Source organism: Panthera uncia, chromosome B1 (assembly GCF_023721935.1).
Source record: "Panthera uncia isolate 11264 chromosome B1, Puncia_PCG_1.0, whole genome shotgun sequence".
Lineage (NCBI taxonomy): Eukaryota > Metazoa > Chordata > Mammalia > Carnivora > Felidae > Panthera > Panthera uncia.
Window position 1 is genome coordinate 292,180 of NC_064811.1, and position 17,592 is coordinate 309,771.

At 62.4% G+C, this 17,592-nt stretch overlaps 1 protein-coding gene across 1 annotated transcript in view; it reads right to left on the reverse strand.

Moving 5' to 3' along the window:
- Window positions 1-322: 322 nt before the first annotated feature.
- GAK (cyclin G associated kinase) overlaps window positions 323-17,592 on the reverse strand; it is a 52,980-nt gene continuing 35,710 nt past the window's right edge. Inside the window, 16 exon segments of the mRNA XM_049630122.1 lie at window positions 323-844; window positions 940-1,116; window positions 1,907-2,055; window positions 2,620-2,847; window positions 6,606-6,722; window positions 7,583-7,693; window positions 8,210-8,380; window positions 8,821-9,291; window positions 9,462-9,608; window positions 10,248-10,338; window positions 10,340-10,442; window positions 12,993-13,072; window positions 13,431-13,548; window positions 13,837-14,031; window positions 16,234-16,367; window positions 17,429-17,551. Of these exon segments, the coding sequence (XP_049486079.1) occupies window positions 743-844; window positions 940-1,116; window positions 1,907-2,055; window positions 2,620-2,847; window positions 6,606-6,722; window positions 7,583-7,693; window positions 8,210-8,380; window positions 8,821-9,291; window positions 9,462-9,608; window positions 10,248-10,338; window positions 10,340-10,442; window positions 12,993-13,072; window positions 13,431-13,548; window positions 13,837-14,031; window positions 16,234-16,367; window positions 17,429-17,551 (2,517 nt within the window). The 3' untranslated portion in view covers window positions 323-742.

Genomic DNA, 17,592 nt, shown 5'->3' on the forward strand with positions numbered 1-17,592 from the left:
CCACGTGACACTGGGCACCTGGCTCTTCTCCAACAAGCTTTTCGTGAAAACAGAGCGATGGTTCTGAATTCCCTAAGCGACGGCATCCAAAGGCCCCATGCCCGTCCCACTGCGAGAAGGGAGCCAGCAGGACACGGCGGATGGGGGTGGGGTCACACACCAGGGCTGACGCATCCGCGCCACAGCCTTCTGTCTTGGCCCCGTGCCGTGCCCAGGGCGAGGCCCACCGGGCGGGGTTCCCGCACTCCATCTCTGGGGTCAGAGCTGAGACCGGCCAGATGCGGCACAGCTGCAGAGGGGTCACGAGGCGCCAAGACAAGCGTCATCAGAAAATAGTTTAATTATGTACAAGCGGCTGCCGGGCTGGTCACGCACAGGAGGAGTCAGCGTCCACGAGTGGGATTCGGGGCGGGCCAGCTGAGCCGCGCGCTCTCGAGGCAATGGCCACTGGACAAAATGAAACAAATCACAAACCGTGACAACCGTGGGGGGAATGTCATCAACACGTTTCCTTCAGGATCAGAAAACGAAAAGGAGAATCAGAGGCTCTGGAATGCTTTCTCTCCTCGTGCCGCGGAGTGGGGAGCGGCGTCTGCTACGCACCCTCCGGGGGTGGTGCCCACAACGGTGCGGGTGCGGCCACGTGAGCCCACGCCACGACGGCCACAGACAGGACCCTTCAGGTGGAGCTCAGCAGTTTCTGGCTCCATGAGCCACACGCGGAGCCTCAACCGCCGTGGGCTTAGAAGAGGGGCCGGGAGCCCTGGCTCTCGAACTCGGCCCAAGCGTCACTCAGCTCCATGAAGATCATCCTGGCGAGCTGCTCGTATGGCTGGCCTGCGGCCTGAGGGACCGGACCAGGGGGTGAGGGGCCTTGGATCTGCTCCCAGCTGCCCCCCCACCGCCGACCTGCTCACGTGCCCCCCGCCCGGCGCTCACCTTGTCCGGGTGGACCGCCAGCACAGCACGGCGGTACTGTTTTTTCACCTGCCCGGGGGTCACCAGGTCGGCCATGCCCACAGGGGTCCAGCGGCTCTCCCCGTCCCACAGCACGGTGTGGAGGGTGGACAGCAGTGCACGGATGTTCCTCTCCTTGCCTTCCGTCCATTCCAGGAGCTGCGGGGCGGGACGCTCAGGTGCTGCCGAGCACGAGTCGGGGCCTCTGCCCTCTCTGCTCGCCAAGCCACTGGCCATCATCCCCAGGGCTCCATGCATGGTCCACCGCATGGGGCAAGGCTCTACCGTGAGTTGCTAGGACCAGACGCTGACCCGATGCCCCAGGACGATCAACAGTACTCCAGGGGCCTGACTACGCATCACACAGAGGCCAGGGGCCTGGCTGTCAGCGGGACATTCAGAGACACCCTCCCACCATGGCCCTGCCTGCCCCAGGATCCCAGCGTCCAGTGAGGACAAGAGGCCTGGCTCCTGGGGGGAGGGGTTTCAGATGACCCCCCAAGGCCACATCAGCCCTGGGGGGCTTTCAGAGCTGCACGGGGAACTGTCCCGCACAGAGAACACCCCCCCCCCCCCCCCCCCCCCCCCCCACCTCCCCGCCCCCTGTCCGCTCAGCAGCACCACATCTCACAGCCAGCCATGCCCGGCAGATGGCCCTTGTCACCCCAGGTGCCCTGAGCGGCTCTCCCCTGGGCCAGGCTTGGCGCTGGGCCGGCTCACTGGCCTGATGGCACCGGGGACGCTCTGCCTTGAGTGGGTCCCACTGGTCAGGTCTCCAGAGGAGTGAGGCACAAAATCATCACCCCAAAACGCTTCTGGCAAGTCAACCAGGCCGAAACAGCAGCTGCCAGCTCTGCGAGCACCTTGGACCAAAGACCTTTCGCATCCGAGAGGCTCAGGGTGAAGGCCAATCACGTCCGCAGCCCCGGGGTGCCCAGGCCGCCCTCACCTTCAGCTTGAGTGGGTCTGTGTCTCTGGCCTGCTCCTGCCTCCGCATCTCTGCCATGGTCCTGGGCCCCTTCCTGTCAGACTTGGAGGAGAACCCCTGATCGGACAGCAGGTCCTCAAAGTCGCTCTCGGACACTCTCGGCTTCTGACCTAGGGGAGAACAGAGGCTTGGCAGACGGATGCAGCGCCGCGGGCCCTGGCCGTGCGTGCACACTGGGGGAGACCCTCCGTGGAGGGCGCGGTGCTGCCCCCACGCTTCGGGAGAAGCGCAGCGAGGACGGTTCTGTCCCTCAGGAACGGGCCCCACGTACAGAGCCCGCAGCTTAGACCACCATTTCTGGCTCAACGACCCTGAGGGCTCCGAGGACAGCCACCTCCGTCACCTCCTGGAGTCAACGTGGACGTGCCGTCTCCATGACAGACGTGGCAGCCAGGCCCAGGCTAGAAGGCTCCCGGACAGCGTGGGCCTGGCCGCCGCGTCCTGGCCCTGTGACCATGGCCTCCCTGAAGGCTGCCTGGCCCATGCCGGCCCGGGAACGAGAGGAACACACCGTGGACACGGTCCCCCTACAGCAGCCGCCCCCCCACCCCCCTCCCCCGAACACTCTTTCCCGGGACGAGCTGTTAGTTGGAGAAAACAAAGCAGGATTTTGCCGTAACTACTTCCCAGCAAACCAGGCAAGGCCTCACATGGGAGGGGGAGCGCAAACTCACCGAAGCTAGGGGTGCGGAAACCCCTCTCCTCTCGGCCGCCGATCACACTTAGGTTGGCGGTGTAGTTAGGCCTTGGCTGTGCACAGGCTTTGGGGGGTGGCTTGGCCTGCGGGGGCCATGGGGCGCTCTGGGCCGGGGGCCGACTTGTCTGCTGCCAGGAGCTGCCGCCTGAGGGAGGGGGGGCGGTTTTAGGGCCGAAACTTCCAGGAGCAAATCCAGCAGGCGAGCCTGGGGAGACAGTTCACAGTGGGCGAGTGTCAGACGCGACGGCTGCTCAGTCCCCGAAGTTCCCAGCACTCAAGCCCGCACACATGCTGGAAACGGACACTCAGCTCAGAGGCCAGGACGGGGCAGCCGTCAAGGTGGCCCCCGCAGCTGGACGGTCCCCAAGGGCTAGGGGACAGTGGGGACAAGCGCTGCTTCTTTAACTTTTGACTTGGAACCAGATGGAACGAGACTGCCGGGAGGCCGCGCGACGGGCTCCAGGGCCCCCAGGGCCCGGCTCACGCAACGCGGGCTGTGCCAGACCAGCCGCCCAGCACCTGCCAGCTGGAGTGCACACCGGCGTGTGCGCGTGGTTAGCACGTGCACGCATCAGGACGCTCCTCTGCTCTCCATCTCCGGGACTGTCCGTTCAAGAATGTTCTAGAAATGGAATCAGAGAGCAGGTGAGCTCTACAGTTGGTGCCCTGTGCTCAGGACCTGTTCCTGCTCATTGCTGAGGAGCGTCCCATAGTAGTGACACACGGCGGGAGGTCTGTTCGATCACTGGCCCTTGGGAGGGCCTCACGGCTGGCTCTGGTTTGCGGCAGTTCCGAAAGAGGCTGCTTCGAACACTGTGCACAAAATCCTGTCCTTTCTCTGGGATGAATGGCAGCCGCACATCTACTTTCTTGAGAAACCGACGGACTCTTTTCTGGAGTGGCCGTGTTGTTTCACGTTCCCGCCAGCCACACGGGTGAGACTGTTCCCCCCGATCCCCATCAGCGCCTCGTGCTGCTAGTGATTTCACCGTGGCCACGTGCTCGGGACACCCCCGCAGCCCTTCCAGTGGCTACCGCGTCACGACCCACCCATTTTTCTAAGTGGGTTTTTGTTTTCACCGTTCTCGTGTACCCTCGCTGTGAGTTCTAGGTCAGACACGCGGCCCAAGAATGCTTGCTCCTCCTACGTCTGCAGTTCATCTTTCTATCTTTCAGCAAAGAAGGCTTCGTTCTGATGAAGTCCAAGGTTATTTTTTGTGCCGCGGTTTGTGGTCTAGGGGACAGGTAAACTGAGCCGTAGGCCCCAGAGATATTCCCCTACGTTTTCTCCTACGGGCTCTGTCATCTCTCACATTCACGCTTAAATCTATGACCGGTTCTGAGCCCCCCGGCACGGGGACGTGAGGTTTAGGGTGTGTTTCTGCCTGCGGAGGCCGCATCGCCCCAGCACCGTCTGCGGGTGGCCGGGCACCTCTGTCGAAAACTGGCTGGGCCCGCACGTGTGGGTCCACGTGTGGGTCCCGCTGTGTTCGGCTGACACCAGGCGGTGCCGACTTCAGCAGCTACAGACTAAGCCTGAAGCCGGGGGGAGGGACGCCTCCCACACTATTCTTCCATTACAGAAATACTCCCGTCACTCAGGGCCTCCGACTCTCCACACAAGTGTTACTACGAGCTCGCCCGTGGCTCCAGAAACCCTCACTGGGCTTCCTGGTAGGAAAGCTTGTGCTCAAGCCACAGACCCGTGAGCGCAGTCTGCCTCTCCACGTGCCCCCGCCATCCTCACCGGGCCTGCGTCCACCAGCCCCGGAACACACGCCCACGCTGTTTACCACCAACAGCCTCTCCTACACCGTTGACGGGGTCGAGGACAGCTCCCGCCTGGCCCGGGACAGGGTGGACTCTGTTAACTAGCCGTGGAATGGTGAACAGCCTCGCGTTCCTGGAACAAACCCTCCATGGTCGTGGGGCACAGCTCGTTCTGAGAGACGACAAATTCTCTTTGCCTCAGCTGTGGTGCAGACATCTGCATCTGCATTCATGAGGGACACTGGCCCCACGGGCGTCTTTTCTCGTACGGACCCTCGATCTGGGGGTCAGGGTAACACCGGCTCCCCAAGACCACCTGGAAGGCATCTGTCCTCTTCCCATTTCCTGGAAGACGCCATGTGGATTGGTACGAATTCTTTAAACATTTGGTAAAATACCCCTTGTGGGGTCCTGTCGACTCTGAACTCGTTCCCGTCACGGTCACGGGGCTGCCCCAGGGATGGACCCTGCGCCGGCTGGGTTCTGCTGGTGGCCAGCGCCCGGGAGTCCCGGTGTCCCTCGTCACCCTCCAGAGCCTCTAGGTCTGCAGGGACCCCCCCCCCCCCCCACCTCACTCCTGATGTCGTCCTTCCCAACTGGTCTTAATAGAGCTTTGTCTTTTTGTCTATTTCACGGGTTTCTGACTTCTCTTCATCCTTTCAAAGAATGAGGTTTTGTTTCTGTTTCACAGATCTGGGCGCTTTTACCATCTCCCTTCTTTTTGCTCGGGGTTTATCTTGCTGTCTTTTCAAACACCCGTGGGGCGGGCCACGACACGGCTCAGAGGGTCCCTGGTGCCCAGAGCCCACGTGCTGCCCTGTGCCCGCTCAGCCCCGCCAGGGCCACGGCCCCTCACTTCGGGATCCCACGCCGCTTCCTTCTGCCCCGCAGGCTGCCCCGTCTCCTAACGGCCTGTGTGTGCCCGGCGTGTAAGTGTCTGAAGACCGAACGCTCCCCTTGCCGTTGCCGGTTTCCAGTCCATGTGGTCAGGGAACCACCACGGTCTTGGTGATGTCGCCCCTTCAAACGTGCCGAGCTTTGCCTACCAAGGCCCAGACGCGCCCGGGGAGAGCGTGTGCTCTGTGCTGCTGGAGCCGAGCCCTGGGAGCGTCACGGGGCCCTCCCGGCCAGGGACGCCTCCAGCTGTGCTGACCTCATGTCCTGCGGCTCTGTCGTTTGTCGAGAGGGATTTGATGCCTGCAACTAGAGTCTGACTTCGCCGGTTTCTCCTTTCCATCTGTCAGCTCTCCCCGGGACTCCCTGCTTCCTGAGCGTGTGTGATGAAGGATCTGGGGTCACAGTGCAGACCTGAACGCCAGCCTCCATCCCAAGAATGGGTTCTCGGGACCCAAGACCAAGGGGTCCTTCCCCCCAGCACCCCAACAGGACTTGGGGCCAACAGCCTGGCGCCACACAGGAGGCTCCGGGCAGCCCACCCCTCGCGTGAGTGGCCCGGGACACAGGCCACACAGGGGGAGACGGCCAAGGGCAAACTCAAACTCCCAGGAATGCCCTCAGAGAGACAACGCAACCTGGAACACCAGGAACGTACGAGAACAAAACTACTCAAAGAAGAAGAGCCACAGGGACCCAACAAGACAGACGCAGAATGAGCCCCAATATGGCAGAGACGTGGGCGGCGGGGGTGGGGGGTGTCCTGTAGACCCAATGGGCGTCACAAGAAGGGAGCAAGGAAGTACAAGCGCGTCAGAGGCACAGCGGTTTGCCCAGCACCGAGGAACATCAGGCCCCAAACCACACGGATGCTGTGCCAGGCGCCATGCAGGCTGCAGGGAACACCCACTATGCTCCAGGAGGAGGAGGGCACGGTCCTGAGGCCCCACCGCCAAGCAGACATTATCTCCAGCGCCAGCCAACCGGCAAGGGATAAGGGACCGCTCACTCATGGTCCCAATGCCCCCCACACATCTGGAGGAGCCAGAGGGACCCCAAGGACACGCGTCCCCAGCACAGATGCTGGGGGGGGGGGGTGTCTTGTCCACACATCCACTGCTCCCAGCCAAGTCCCTGCTCCCTAGATGGCCCATGCGTGCCTGACACTTCTCGGCGTTAGCTTGGTTCACAAGCACCTGCAACGAGAGCACGGCCAGGGACAGACAGCCTGCACCCTCCTGGGAGAAGTGCTCCTCTAGCGCTCCAGCCCCCTCACACCCAATGGGGCGGGCACGTCACCTTGGAGGCCAGAACTGAGGTCACCGAGGTCTGCAAATGGGTCCAGGCTCTGAGACTTGGTCCAGCTGGCCGAGGGGCCGGGAGGGGCGGGCTGTCCTCCAGCAGAGAAGAAAGGACCTGGAGAAGGGCAGAGAGAGCATGAGAAGGTGCACCCACGGGGTGCTCCTGAGGCCACGTCCAGCTAGTGGCAGCACCCACGCCAGCTCAAGACACAGCCCTGCGCGCAGCCACAGCTGCTCCTTAAGCAGCTAAGGAGATTCCTACCACTCTGACCCTGTAACCCCACTTCCCAGAACGCACGTAAAGTGTGACCGTGCTGGACAACAACCCTCACAACAGTCAGAGCGGAAGATGTTCTACCTGAGACGCTGCGGTATCTGAACCAGTTACCACCATAAACCCCACGAGGGAATGTCACATGGTCATTACAAACGATGGCTGTTCGTATACAAAGAGTTCGTACAATTAAAAAAAAAAAAACCACAACTAAAAACATGCAAAATAACAATTTCCTTCAAAATGAAAAAATGCAGATCAAGAGAACTATGTATCAAATTAGCAACCCTGGTGAGAACCTCAGGCTTGGGACTGCTCCCAGGTGAACAGATGGCCCCCGAAAGGGGACACGGGTCACAGGCTCTCGACAGCAACTCACTACTGGAACATTCCCAACAAGACAGGATCCCAGGCATACAAAAAGAAAGATGCCCGCAAAGGGTGGGGCACCGCCCCTGCGCTGGCCACGCGCCTTCAGGAGGCAAAGGAGCCACGCAGACAGGACGCCACCAGGAAGCGCTACAGGGACCCCTCGCAGCACTAGCTGTGAGCAGGCAGAGCCTCCCGCAAGCCCCACCCCCCGCCCCGGCCCACAGGCCTGGGGGAGTGGGGTCCCAGTCCCATCTCGTACCAGACACAGAGATACCAGAGCCTGGCGGGGGCCCGCCTGAGAACTGGTCTCCACAGGGCTGGGCTCGTACCTTCACTAGCAGGAGCAGGGGCCGGAGCCTCGGCCCAGGCCTCCCACCCTCCCAGCAGATCCGGGTGGCTGGCCGAGGCGGTCATCTTGCTGGGCTCTGCTGGTATATCCCCTGGAAAGATAGCAACACTGTCTGGGGCGCCCCCTGGTCGGGGCAGGCAGTCACAAGCCCCCTCTCTGGGAGGCTGGGAGGGCACCCTCTGTCCCCCCTCACGTGTGAGCAGCAGGCTGGGAACAGAGCAGCCCCCGAGGCACTCCTAGCCGACCCCCAGGGTCCCCAGGGAGCTGCACTGGGCTCGGTCCACACCGACCGGCTTCTTGCTTCCTCGGGGTCTCGAGGACACATCATGTGGTCACTGAACTTGCCAACTGGACAATGGGGTCAGCAGCTCACAGAGCAACGACAATAGGTCTTCAAAGGGCTCCCCACCCTGTGGCCACATGTCCTCCCAGATGTGTGCTGATGCCCCCAGAATCTGCCTTCACCAGTCCCCTGAGGCCCCGCCCCGTGCACGGGCTGGACACCGCAGGCTGTCACCTTCCCAGGAGAGAGGGGAGCTGTGGCAACCCAGGGTCCACAGCAAGGGATGTCGCTGCCCACCCTCCAGGCCTCGTCCTTGGCACTTACCCAGGTGCAGGAAGTCGGTGCTGCAGGCTGGGGGCGGGGCGCTGTGGGTGGAGGGGAAAGAGGTGGGAGCAGCAGGAGGTTCTGGATTAAGAAATTCGCCAAAGAGGTCGGGCTTGGAGCAGGGCTGGGTGTCTGGACCAGATGGCAGGAGGAGAGGATCAAATGGGTCGGCTGCAGAAGGACACCCAAAAAGCAGGCGGAGGTGAGGCTGTGCGTGAGTGCCTTTGGCCCAAAACATCAGGCACGAGGCTAAGTCCCAGCCAGCGCAATGGCCCCTCAGACCCAGGCTGAGGCCACAGCATCCTCTGTTAAGAAGGCACCGAACAGCCTGATGCCCTCGCCTTAGACTTTTCTTGGAGAGGCAGCCCGTGGGGGAAGGGCTGGCAGTTCCTGGGATGGACGGGAGTGTCGGAGGGGCCTCGGGAATCTGACCCTCAGAGCAGCCGCCTCGGGCCATCACGCCCTGGGCTGCCCCGCCCCCCCCCCCCACCCAACCCCCGAGTGGGTGGCCGAGGGGCAGGGCACTGAGCTCCTCCCAGGTAATTTTGATGGCGAGGCCAGACAACTAAAGCCTTAGTATCCTCTACTCCCCACGGGACGGATCCACGTACCGGCCACGGCCGGCCCTTCTCGGGGTGGGCTCTGTGCACTCAGGGGCGGAGCCGGGCTTGTGAAGAGCAGGGGGGCATCGCCGCCCAGCAGGTCGCCCGGGGGGACTTCCGGGGCAGTGTCAGGCGCCCCCAGGAGGCGGCTGAGCAGGTCGGCGTTACTGGGGACCGCCCCGCAGGCCTGCACTGGGGGTGCCGGCCCCGTCCCAGAGTGCAGTCCCAGGAGGTCGACGCTGTCCTCCTGCGACGCAGGCTCGCGTGGCGTGGCCGGTGTGGCCGCGTCAAAAATCGACTCTTGCTCTTGCGCCCTCCCCGCTGGGCCCGGTGTGTCCTCCTCAGCTGCGTCCCTGCTCTCGGCTGACAGCGTGGCCACCTCCTCGTCGGACAGCTCACTCCCGCCCGCGTCCGCGGCCGGGGCTGGCACACTCTCCTTGGCGACATTGCTTTCTGGGCCCGTCTCTGTGTCTTTCTCCTCTGAAAAGAAAACCACAGGCTGCCGTGGCCGGAAGGCAGGGCACACGGGACGGCAGGGTGAGGCCACGTCAGAAGCCCAGGAGCGGGGCGGGGACCGCGGGGGGGGGGGGGGGGGGTCTGGAAATAGCCGCGTGCACCCTGCCAGATGCCTCTGGGTGCCCCGCACCCACCGTGCCAGTCCAGCGTGTGGAGGAAGTGGCTGGTGTCTGTGCCGCTGCTCTGTGGTGAATCAGACTCCGTGGGCTCGGCATCGGGAGACCCCGCCTCGGCGTCATACTGAGCGGTGGAGCCGGGCTGCCTGGGGAGCTCTGGCTTCCCTGCCGGGGCGGAGGTGCGTCAGGAACCCCGCCCACAGGGCCGGCCGCCCCATTCCAAACCCCCGGGAGCCCTGCACCGGCGAACCACAGAGGGCCCGGTCGGCTCAGACGCGCACACCACACGTGCAGACACCCCCGCCTCTCAGGGACACAGCTATCCTCGTCAGGAGGACGGAAAGCACGCGGACCGAGGACTCAGAGACCACCGTGCCGGAGTCAGCAGCCGAGACCACGGGCCCGGCCGCTGAAGGACCGCCGGTACCCGTACCGCCCGCGGGTGCTGAGCACAGCCTGGACTTCTCCCAGGTACATTTAAAACGATGCACGTCCAGAAAACTAACCCTCCCTCAACGAGCAAGCGACTCAAACCTGCCCCTCCCAGCGGGGCCGTGATGACTCCTCGGGCAGGGCTGCCTAGGGCCCCGGGGGGTCTGGGAGCAGCCGTGGCTGCGTGAGTCCCCCCATGTCGGACGTTCAGGCTGCCGTCGGGGAGGGTCCCAGGTGGGGGCTCTGGGCCTCCCCACGCCGTGCCCGCAGCCTGACACGGGGATGGGGCAGGCCCGGCCCCTCAGGATTTCTCGAGGCTGCAGGTGTCCAAACGGCATCCCTGACCGTGTGTTTGGAAAACAAGGATCTCACCAAATTTAGACAGAATATCTTGCTGCTCCTCTCGGCTGGAAAACAGGATTTTGGGGTTTAGCCCCCTCATGCTGGCGCTCTCCCAGGGGGGGGGCCTCCCGGCTGGGCCTGTCTCTGGGCTCCACCTCCACCTCTAGGTTCACTTGGAATAAATCTGGGTACTTCTCCTGAATGTCACACGCGTCCAGATCATACCTGCAGTTGAAGGCCAGATGCCAGTTTAAGAAGACCTTCATGGGTCAGTCGCTCCACATTCACCAGAAAGTGAGCACAGAAAGGCCCGTGTGCTCACCCCTCAGGTCCCGGGGTCCAGCTCGCGCACTGTAGGGATCTTAAACGCGTGTTTCCGTGACACAAGGCTGTCCACCCTGGCAAAATCCCCCAACAGTTAACAGGTGCCAGTAAACAAGCCCTCGGGAGCGCCTGCAGAGCGGGGAGGGTGGCGAGGGAAAGGCACGCGGGGCTCACGGCCAGTGGGAGGGGTGCTCCCGTGGGCTCTGTGGCTGCCAGGTCACTGAACTCCTGTGGGCTCTGTGTCTCTCTAGGGAACTCCGGCCTCTCTCTCCGTACTCCGAGAGACTGTGACTGACCGCGTTTCCATCGAGCGCGTGGGGGAGCCCTGGTCTCCAGCTGGGCAGCAGGCCCCCAGCTCCGTCTGACATCACCAGGCACCCACGTGCACGGCCGACGGTCCAACTTGATCAAAACAACACGATGACAACACCCCACGGGACACGGGAGAGGGCGGAGGGAGGGGCCCCGTGGTCCTCTGCGGCATCCGTTGACACCTACGGCCCCAAACGAAACACAGCCACCGGGCAGAAGGACCGTGGACACGAGGGCAATGTGGTCGGTTTGGGTGCAAAACCCGTGGCAGACTTTAAGTCTTACTCCCATGGAACAAACTAAGCAAGCAGGTGGGACGCTGACCCTTCCCACCTTGGCGTGAGGGGAGGCAGCACAGCGGCGTGGCAGTGCTGGCGGGGACAGCCCTGCCCCGAAGACACCACTCCTCCTGCGGGAGCCACGTGGGCGCAGGAGACCGGCCGCAGCGCCCTCTGTCCACTCGTCCGCTTGTCCTGGTCCGCCCCCCCCGCCACGCACGCTTCCTTCCTCTCTAAGTCGGGCCACGACAAGGAGACGTGGGCCACCGTGCGGCCAGGCAGGAGCAGCTAGTGTGGAGACCGCAGTGGTGAGCCCGAGGCAGTGATGCCAGCAAGGACCAGGGGAGACCTAGACCCCCAGCCACGAGGAAGGGAAGAAGGAGCGAGGTGGGGGCCCCACAAAGAAGAACACGACTTCTGCAGGCTCAGCTCCTGGGGTAACAGGGCCTTGCGGGCAGCTCTGGATGCCACACTGGTGGCCACCCCATCTCTCCACCTCCCCACCCTGGCTGGCCCCCGGAGACGACCTCAGGCCTGGGGCCTGCCCTGCCCACACAGCAGGCCAGTGAGGGAACAATGAGGGTCTGTGAGCAGGGCCATGACCCCCAGGGACCCTGCTCTTCAGGAGGCACGGGTCAGCCCCGGGGCCCGACATGCTCGCTGACTCGTGTCCTGCCCCCTCAAGCACACCGGGGACCCTCCGTCAGTCACAGGGGCATCCTCGAGGACAGACCCAGACCCAGTCAGGCGTTATCTGACAGTGGGTCCACTAACACCATTCCAAATTCTTTCCCCAAACGGTCCTGCTTCAGACAGCCTCTCTGCAAAATGAATGCTGCCCACAGAAGACACACACCTTCCTGCACCAACCAGACGACTTGAGAATGCTCTCCTTATTTATTTTTGGAAGCACAACACACACAGTGAGGCACAGATCCGAGTGCAGCTCAGTGAAGCTCTGTGTCCGAATACCAGGACTGTCCAGTCTCCAAGGAGGTCCCTACGCCTCTCCACCCTCAGAGGGAGCCACTCCCTGGTCCCCCGGCACCCAGAGCGGCACCCAGAGTGTCAGAGCCGACTCCTCCCCAGAAGGGGGGCGGGTCCTAGTACTCCCCTGTTCGCTGGGTAGGAAACAGGCACAGGACGTGGGCTGCAGCAGGCTGAGGTTTCCAGAGACCCCCTCCGCTCCCCTCACCCTGGAGTGGCACCTGTGTGTGCGTGTGGGCGTGTCTGCGTGTCTGCGTGCGAGACAAAGGGGAAAACACGAGCTGCAACCAGGATGCCCACTGTGCAGACCGTCCAACTGCCTGAACGCCCCTGCCCCCATTAGAAGCCCTGACGCCCGCCGCGCGCTGGGGGCAGGTCAGAGAGCACAACAAACTATATAGAGCCCTGGATGAGGCAAGAGAATCACCCCCGACTGCACGCGCTTCTGTTCTCGTCTCTCACCCCAGACGACGACCTTCTCTCAACGCCCTCTGCCTTCCGTGCGGAGCACAGCGTCAGGGACCCCACGTGTGGAAGAGCAACACACACCTGTTCACCTGGCTGTCCCACATCCGGTGCGCGAACGGCTGCTGCGTTCTAACAGGAACTGCACCGGGCTAGTCCCCAGCCAGAGGCGCACAGCGGCAGCCACCGTGGCCCCCAAATGAGGGGCCACACATTGGACGTCGGGCCACGCTCAGAGTGGGGGCAAGACCCGAGACTGGAGCTCAGTGCAGCGACCCAGCCACGCACGAACCACGCCACTCTGCCCGTGTCCAGTGCGTGGAGTTCATTGCTGCGGGGTGCACAGCGGGGCGGGGAGGCACCGTGCACCTGACTGTCCTGACCCCTCCCCACGTGAGACACCACGTACTTTGCAAATTTCACGGTAGCTGCGTTCCGAGGCACAAACCCGGTGTGGAACTGGACCTGGAACATCTTCATGGACGCCACCTGCAGAGGGGACACAGACAGGGGACCCTGAAGCCGGGAAGGGGACCCAGACAGGGGACCCTGGAGCTGGGGAGGGGACACCAGACCCTCAGGTTGCAGACAGACACTTCACAGTTCCTGGGCTCTGAGAATCCGGTGCACGCCTCCAGGTGCTGTGGCCACACGGACGGTGGGACAGCAGCCTCTCAAGGGGCTCCTCGGGTCTGTGACGGGGCAGCCCCAGCGCCGCAGCCCAGACTCCCCGCGCAGACGGCGCCCCGCAATGGGGCCCTCGGGGAACTCGGGTGTTCCGAGCTCACGGCCCCTCTGCCTCGTGCCCCACAGGCTGACGGCCCAGGGGGCCCGAGCCCCCGCGCACCTTGGCCTGAAGTCTTCCACCCAGCGTGGACCTCGCGTGGTAGATTATGATGAGCACGTCTCCCTGCACGGTTATGCCCAGGGGAATGACTGCCTTGCCATCCTCGATTTTAAAATCCCTGAAGAACAGGACGAGAAAAGGTTCACTTCCGCCAAAAAGACAGCTTGCCAGCCAAGAACAGCCAAGGGAGCGTGGGGCGTGAGCCCCGAGCTCCCCTAAAGCACCAACACTCCGAGCCACACCTTCTTCTGCTACTGGGCCCTTCTGGGAGCGGGCAGCGCTGAAACGGACTTCCGGGGAGCTGGCCCTCAGCGCGCTGGCCCGGACGCGCCCGCCCCGGCCGCCGCCTGCGCCCGCTCCCGGGGGTTCCCAGAGGAAGGAGGGGCCGGGAGAGCCCCGCGCTCACCGCATCTTGTCGTACTCCTGAGACGTGGTGGTGACTCGCTCGTCCCCCACATACACCTCGCAGAAGGGCCTACAGCCGTTTCTCTGCTTGCTGAACAGAGGCACGGGCGTCATGACCACGGCTTTCACCAGGATGGGCTTGCTGTGGGGCGTGATGGGCTCCTCGGCCACCATGTCACACACGTACTCAATGTACCTGCGGGGGCCGGAGGCACACCTTGTCCCACACGTGCTCGCCACACGTGCTGCACCCCCGGGGCTCTGGTCTGCTCGCCACACTTTTTTCCAACAGATGCGAGGATTTAATGCTATGTTCAACTTTCACCTCATAAATTTTATATATTTTCATTGGTTTTAAAATATTTTTAAGCTCTCCCTGAGATTTTTGACTCACGGGTAATTTACCAGTGGGTTAATTTCAAAACATTTAGGGATTCTTCCAGTTTTCTTTGTTATCAATTTCTTTCTTTTTTCTTTTCTCTTTTTCTCTCTAAGATTTCTTTAATTTCTTACGGTAACGCCTAAACCCCCAACGGGGCTCAAACTCACGACCCCAAGCAAGAGTTGTGTGCTCACGACTGAGCAAGCCAAGTGCCCCAATCTGTTACCAATACCTAGCGTAATTCTATTATAAACACAGTTTGTGAGTTTGCCGCAGTTTAATGGCCAGAACATCTTTCCCACTGAATGGCCCATGACCACTCAAAAGACCTTGTCTTTTCCAGTTGCTGGGTAGAAGGTTCTCGAGAGATCATCCAGCTGGTTGCCGGCGACGTTCCGTTCCAAACCGACCATCCGTGTACTAGTTGCATCCGCCGAGGTGGGAACGCCGATGCCACGGTGAACACCCATCTCCGTCAACGCGGTTTTCGGCTCTGCAAGCTTGATTTCTGCTCTCAGGACACTCGCGCCTTCAACTCTCCCGGGTGGTTTTCTCGGTGCCCCCGAGGTGCGCACACCAGGCGTGTGTCCCTGCCCTTGTGTGACCCCGTCCCCTCGAGATGGGGAAGGAGTGGTGACTGGCTTCCCAGCAGAGGGAGAGAAGGGAGGCCGCTTCTGAGCGCAAGGCTCACACTGCATTGCGCTAGCATATCTGTGCAGGGGACTCGTCCCCACGCCACAGGAGACCCGGACGCCCACACCACATCTCTGTCCACACGAGTGAGTCCCGTCAACACCCTGAGCGAGCTTGGACATGGGCTGGAGGAGGAAGCAGCAGACGTTCTCTGCGAGGTTCGTGCCACAGCACAGCCTGGCCGCATGGCCGCACCCCGATGGCAGACTTGGGAGGTGCAAGCCGGGCCGGGACCCCCTGACCTGCAGAGGCAGAGGGCGCGTGCGGACGGCTGAAGCCGCCGGGCCGGTGGCGAGGAATCAGGCGGCAGCTGTACGGCCACCCTTCCCTGTCCTGACGGCAGAGGCGGGGCCCCCGCAGCCAGTGCACCGCTGGTCCTGCTTGTATCCGGTCAGACAGTCCCCGAGGCTGGCACACACAGACCCTTCACGCTCGGCTCCTGCTGCGGCCGTGTTCCAGTCACCATCTTGCTGGCTGTTCTCTGTTGTTGACTTCTTCGTTGGTCTTTTCTTGAGGCGAGTGAGCATTTTTTCTAATCCGTTTATTCCCTCTGCTGACCTGCTGACTCCAGTTTGTGAAACCGTCTGTCCTGGCTGCCCCGGGAGTCCGACGAGGACAGCAGCGTGGTCTGTGCCTTCTCCCTCTGGTGACCTCAAGACCTCTGCGTGTGGTCTCCAGCGGACGGAGCGCGCTGAGCCTGAGTCGGCTTCCCGCCTGCCGGTTTTGCACCCTCTGACCTCTGGACGTTTGGCGACTCATTAATTCGGGGAACTTCTCGGCTACTGCTTCTGCACGTTGCCTTCCTGCTCTGCCTCCCGCAGCCACTCGACACGGCCTGGCAGGCCCGGCTGCTCAGCCCCTCATCCGTGGTCTGTCTTTGGGCTCTGGCCTCCGTGACGCCACCTGTCCTACCTTCCAGAGGCCAAGGCTCCTCCCTCAGCTGCCAGGACACAGCCTTTCTCAGGTCCAGAACTTGCGTTCGACTTCTTACAGTTCCCATCTCTGAAGTGACCACGTACTCCTGTGTCTTACCCATCTGCTTCCTCGGTACCCTCAACACATTAAACACTTGCTTTAAATTCCCGTCAGATACTTTCGGGCCTTGTCCCGAAGCCACTCAGACTCCCGCCTGTCCCACAGGGGGACACCCTGTGTCCCTGCGGAAGCCAGCCAAGATTCAGGAGGGCACAGGCTCCCCCAGGTTGCGTGGCCTTGCCCACTTCTGCACAAGGGCCCTCAAGTCTCCCCACCTCTCAACACCCTCTGCTACGATCTGTCCGAGGGTGACACCTGTACGACGCCGCCAAGGTGGGACACCGGTACCTTTTGTGAGATGGCCAGATGCCCGGCGGGCAGCGCTTCATGCTGAACATGTACACGGCGGCCTCTGCGGTGCTGAAGAGCCGGCAGAAGCACAGGAAGGAGCAGACGGCCACAGCAGAGGCAGCTCTCCCGTCCTAGGACAAGCGGCACAGGCCAGGCTCGCGCGGCCGCAGCTGCAGGAAGGCAGGCTCCCTAATCCCATGCTTCCCCGCAGAACCACCACAGGGCCTCCCCCTGGCTGGGGACGTAGGAAGACACCCCTGCTGGGGCAAGAACTCAGAATCCAGAAAGATAAGGGCTCTTTAACAAAAAGCACATGATGGCCTGCCCCTCCAGCTGGACACTGCTCACCACCATGGTCCCCAAGCGGGCCTCACGCTCACCACCACCCCTCTGTACTCGCTCTCTTCATCATGCCTCCTGGGAGGACTTTTATCAACACCAGAATCGCAGCACTAACCTCTGGGGCCCATTGCGGCAAGCATCCCGCTTTCTGTGACACCCAGAAACCTAACCCTCACTGTGCAGGTGGGAAACTGGAAATTACTGTCCTCAGCCACGGTAAGGAGGGGCAGAGACGGGGGTCCTATGAGGCAGAGTGGCCTCAGGGCACAGGGAGATGACAGAGTGACACGCGGAGAGGCCCCTCATGTTCTGTAAAGAAGGGTATGGGGACCACCTGTGTGGGCTCACTGCCCATGCGCGACAGTCGGCCACCGCTCCCTCCAGGGTCTACGCCGAAACGACAGGGACCGTGCCAGGGCACCCGGGCCTGGGGCCACCGGCTGCGAACACCAGGACAGAACCCGCTCCTCACACGACCTGCCCCAAGTCCCAGTGCTAGCCCAGGACGTCCCAAATAGACCCTGGCTTTCAGGAAGCCAACAGGCAGCTGACGTTTGGTAGCACACTCGACACTGGACAAGGAGGCTTCCCCCTGCGAGTGGTCACTGCAGGTGACCCACGTCCTGCCAGGGCCTGGGCCGTTACTGGTTAAGGCCTGTAATTGTGCAGGCGAAAACAGCACTCTGCCTCAGCTCAGCTCAGCTCATCTTCACCAGCATTCAGGACACCCAGCCGCCCCACTGGTGGGTCATGAGCTTCCCCAAAGCAGGGATTACTCCCCCTGGTTTATGTTTTCTTCCCAGGTGCGCCCCCAACATCAAGGGCAGGGATGAGGCAGCCTCCCACTCACCACACAGTGCACAACACAGACGTTCTTGTGGTCCTGCCTGAGCCACGAGTGCATGTTCCTGCAAACGCTGTACAGGCTGCGAAGGTTCGGGGCCCGCCGGGCCGCCCAGCCACACTCGGAAACCTATGGGCAGAGGGCTCGGCTCGGCCTGGGTTCCCTGCACC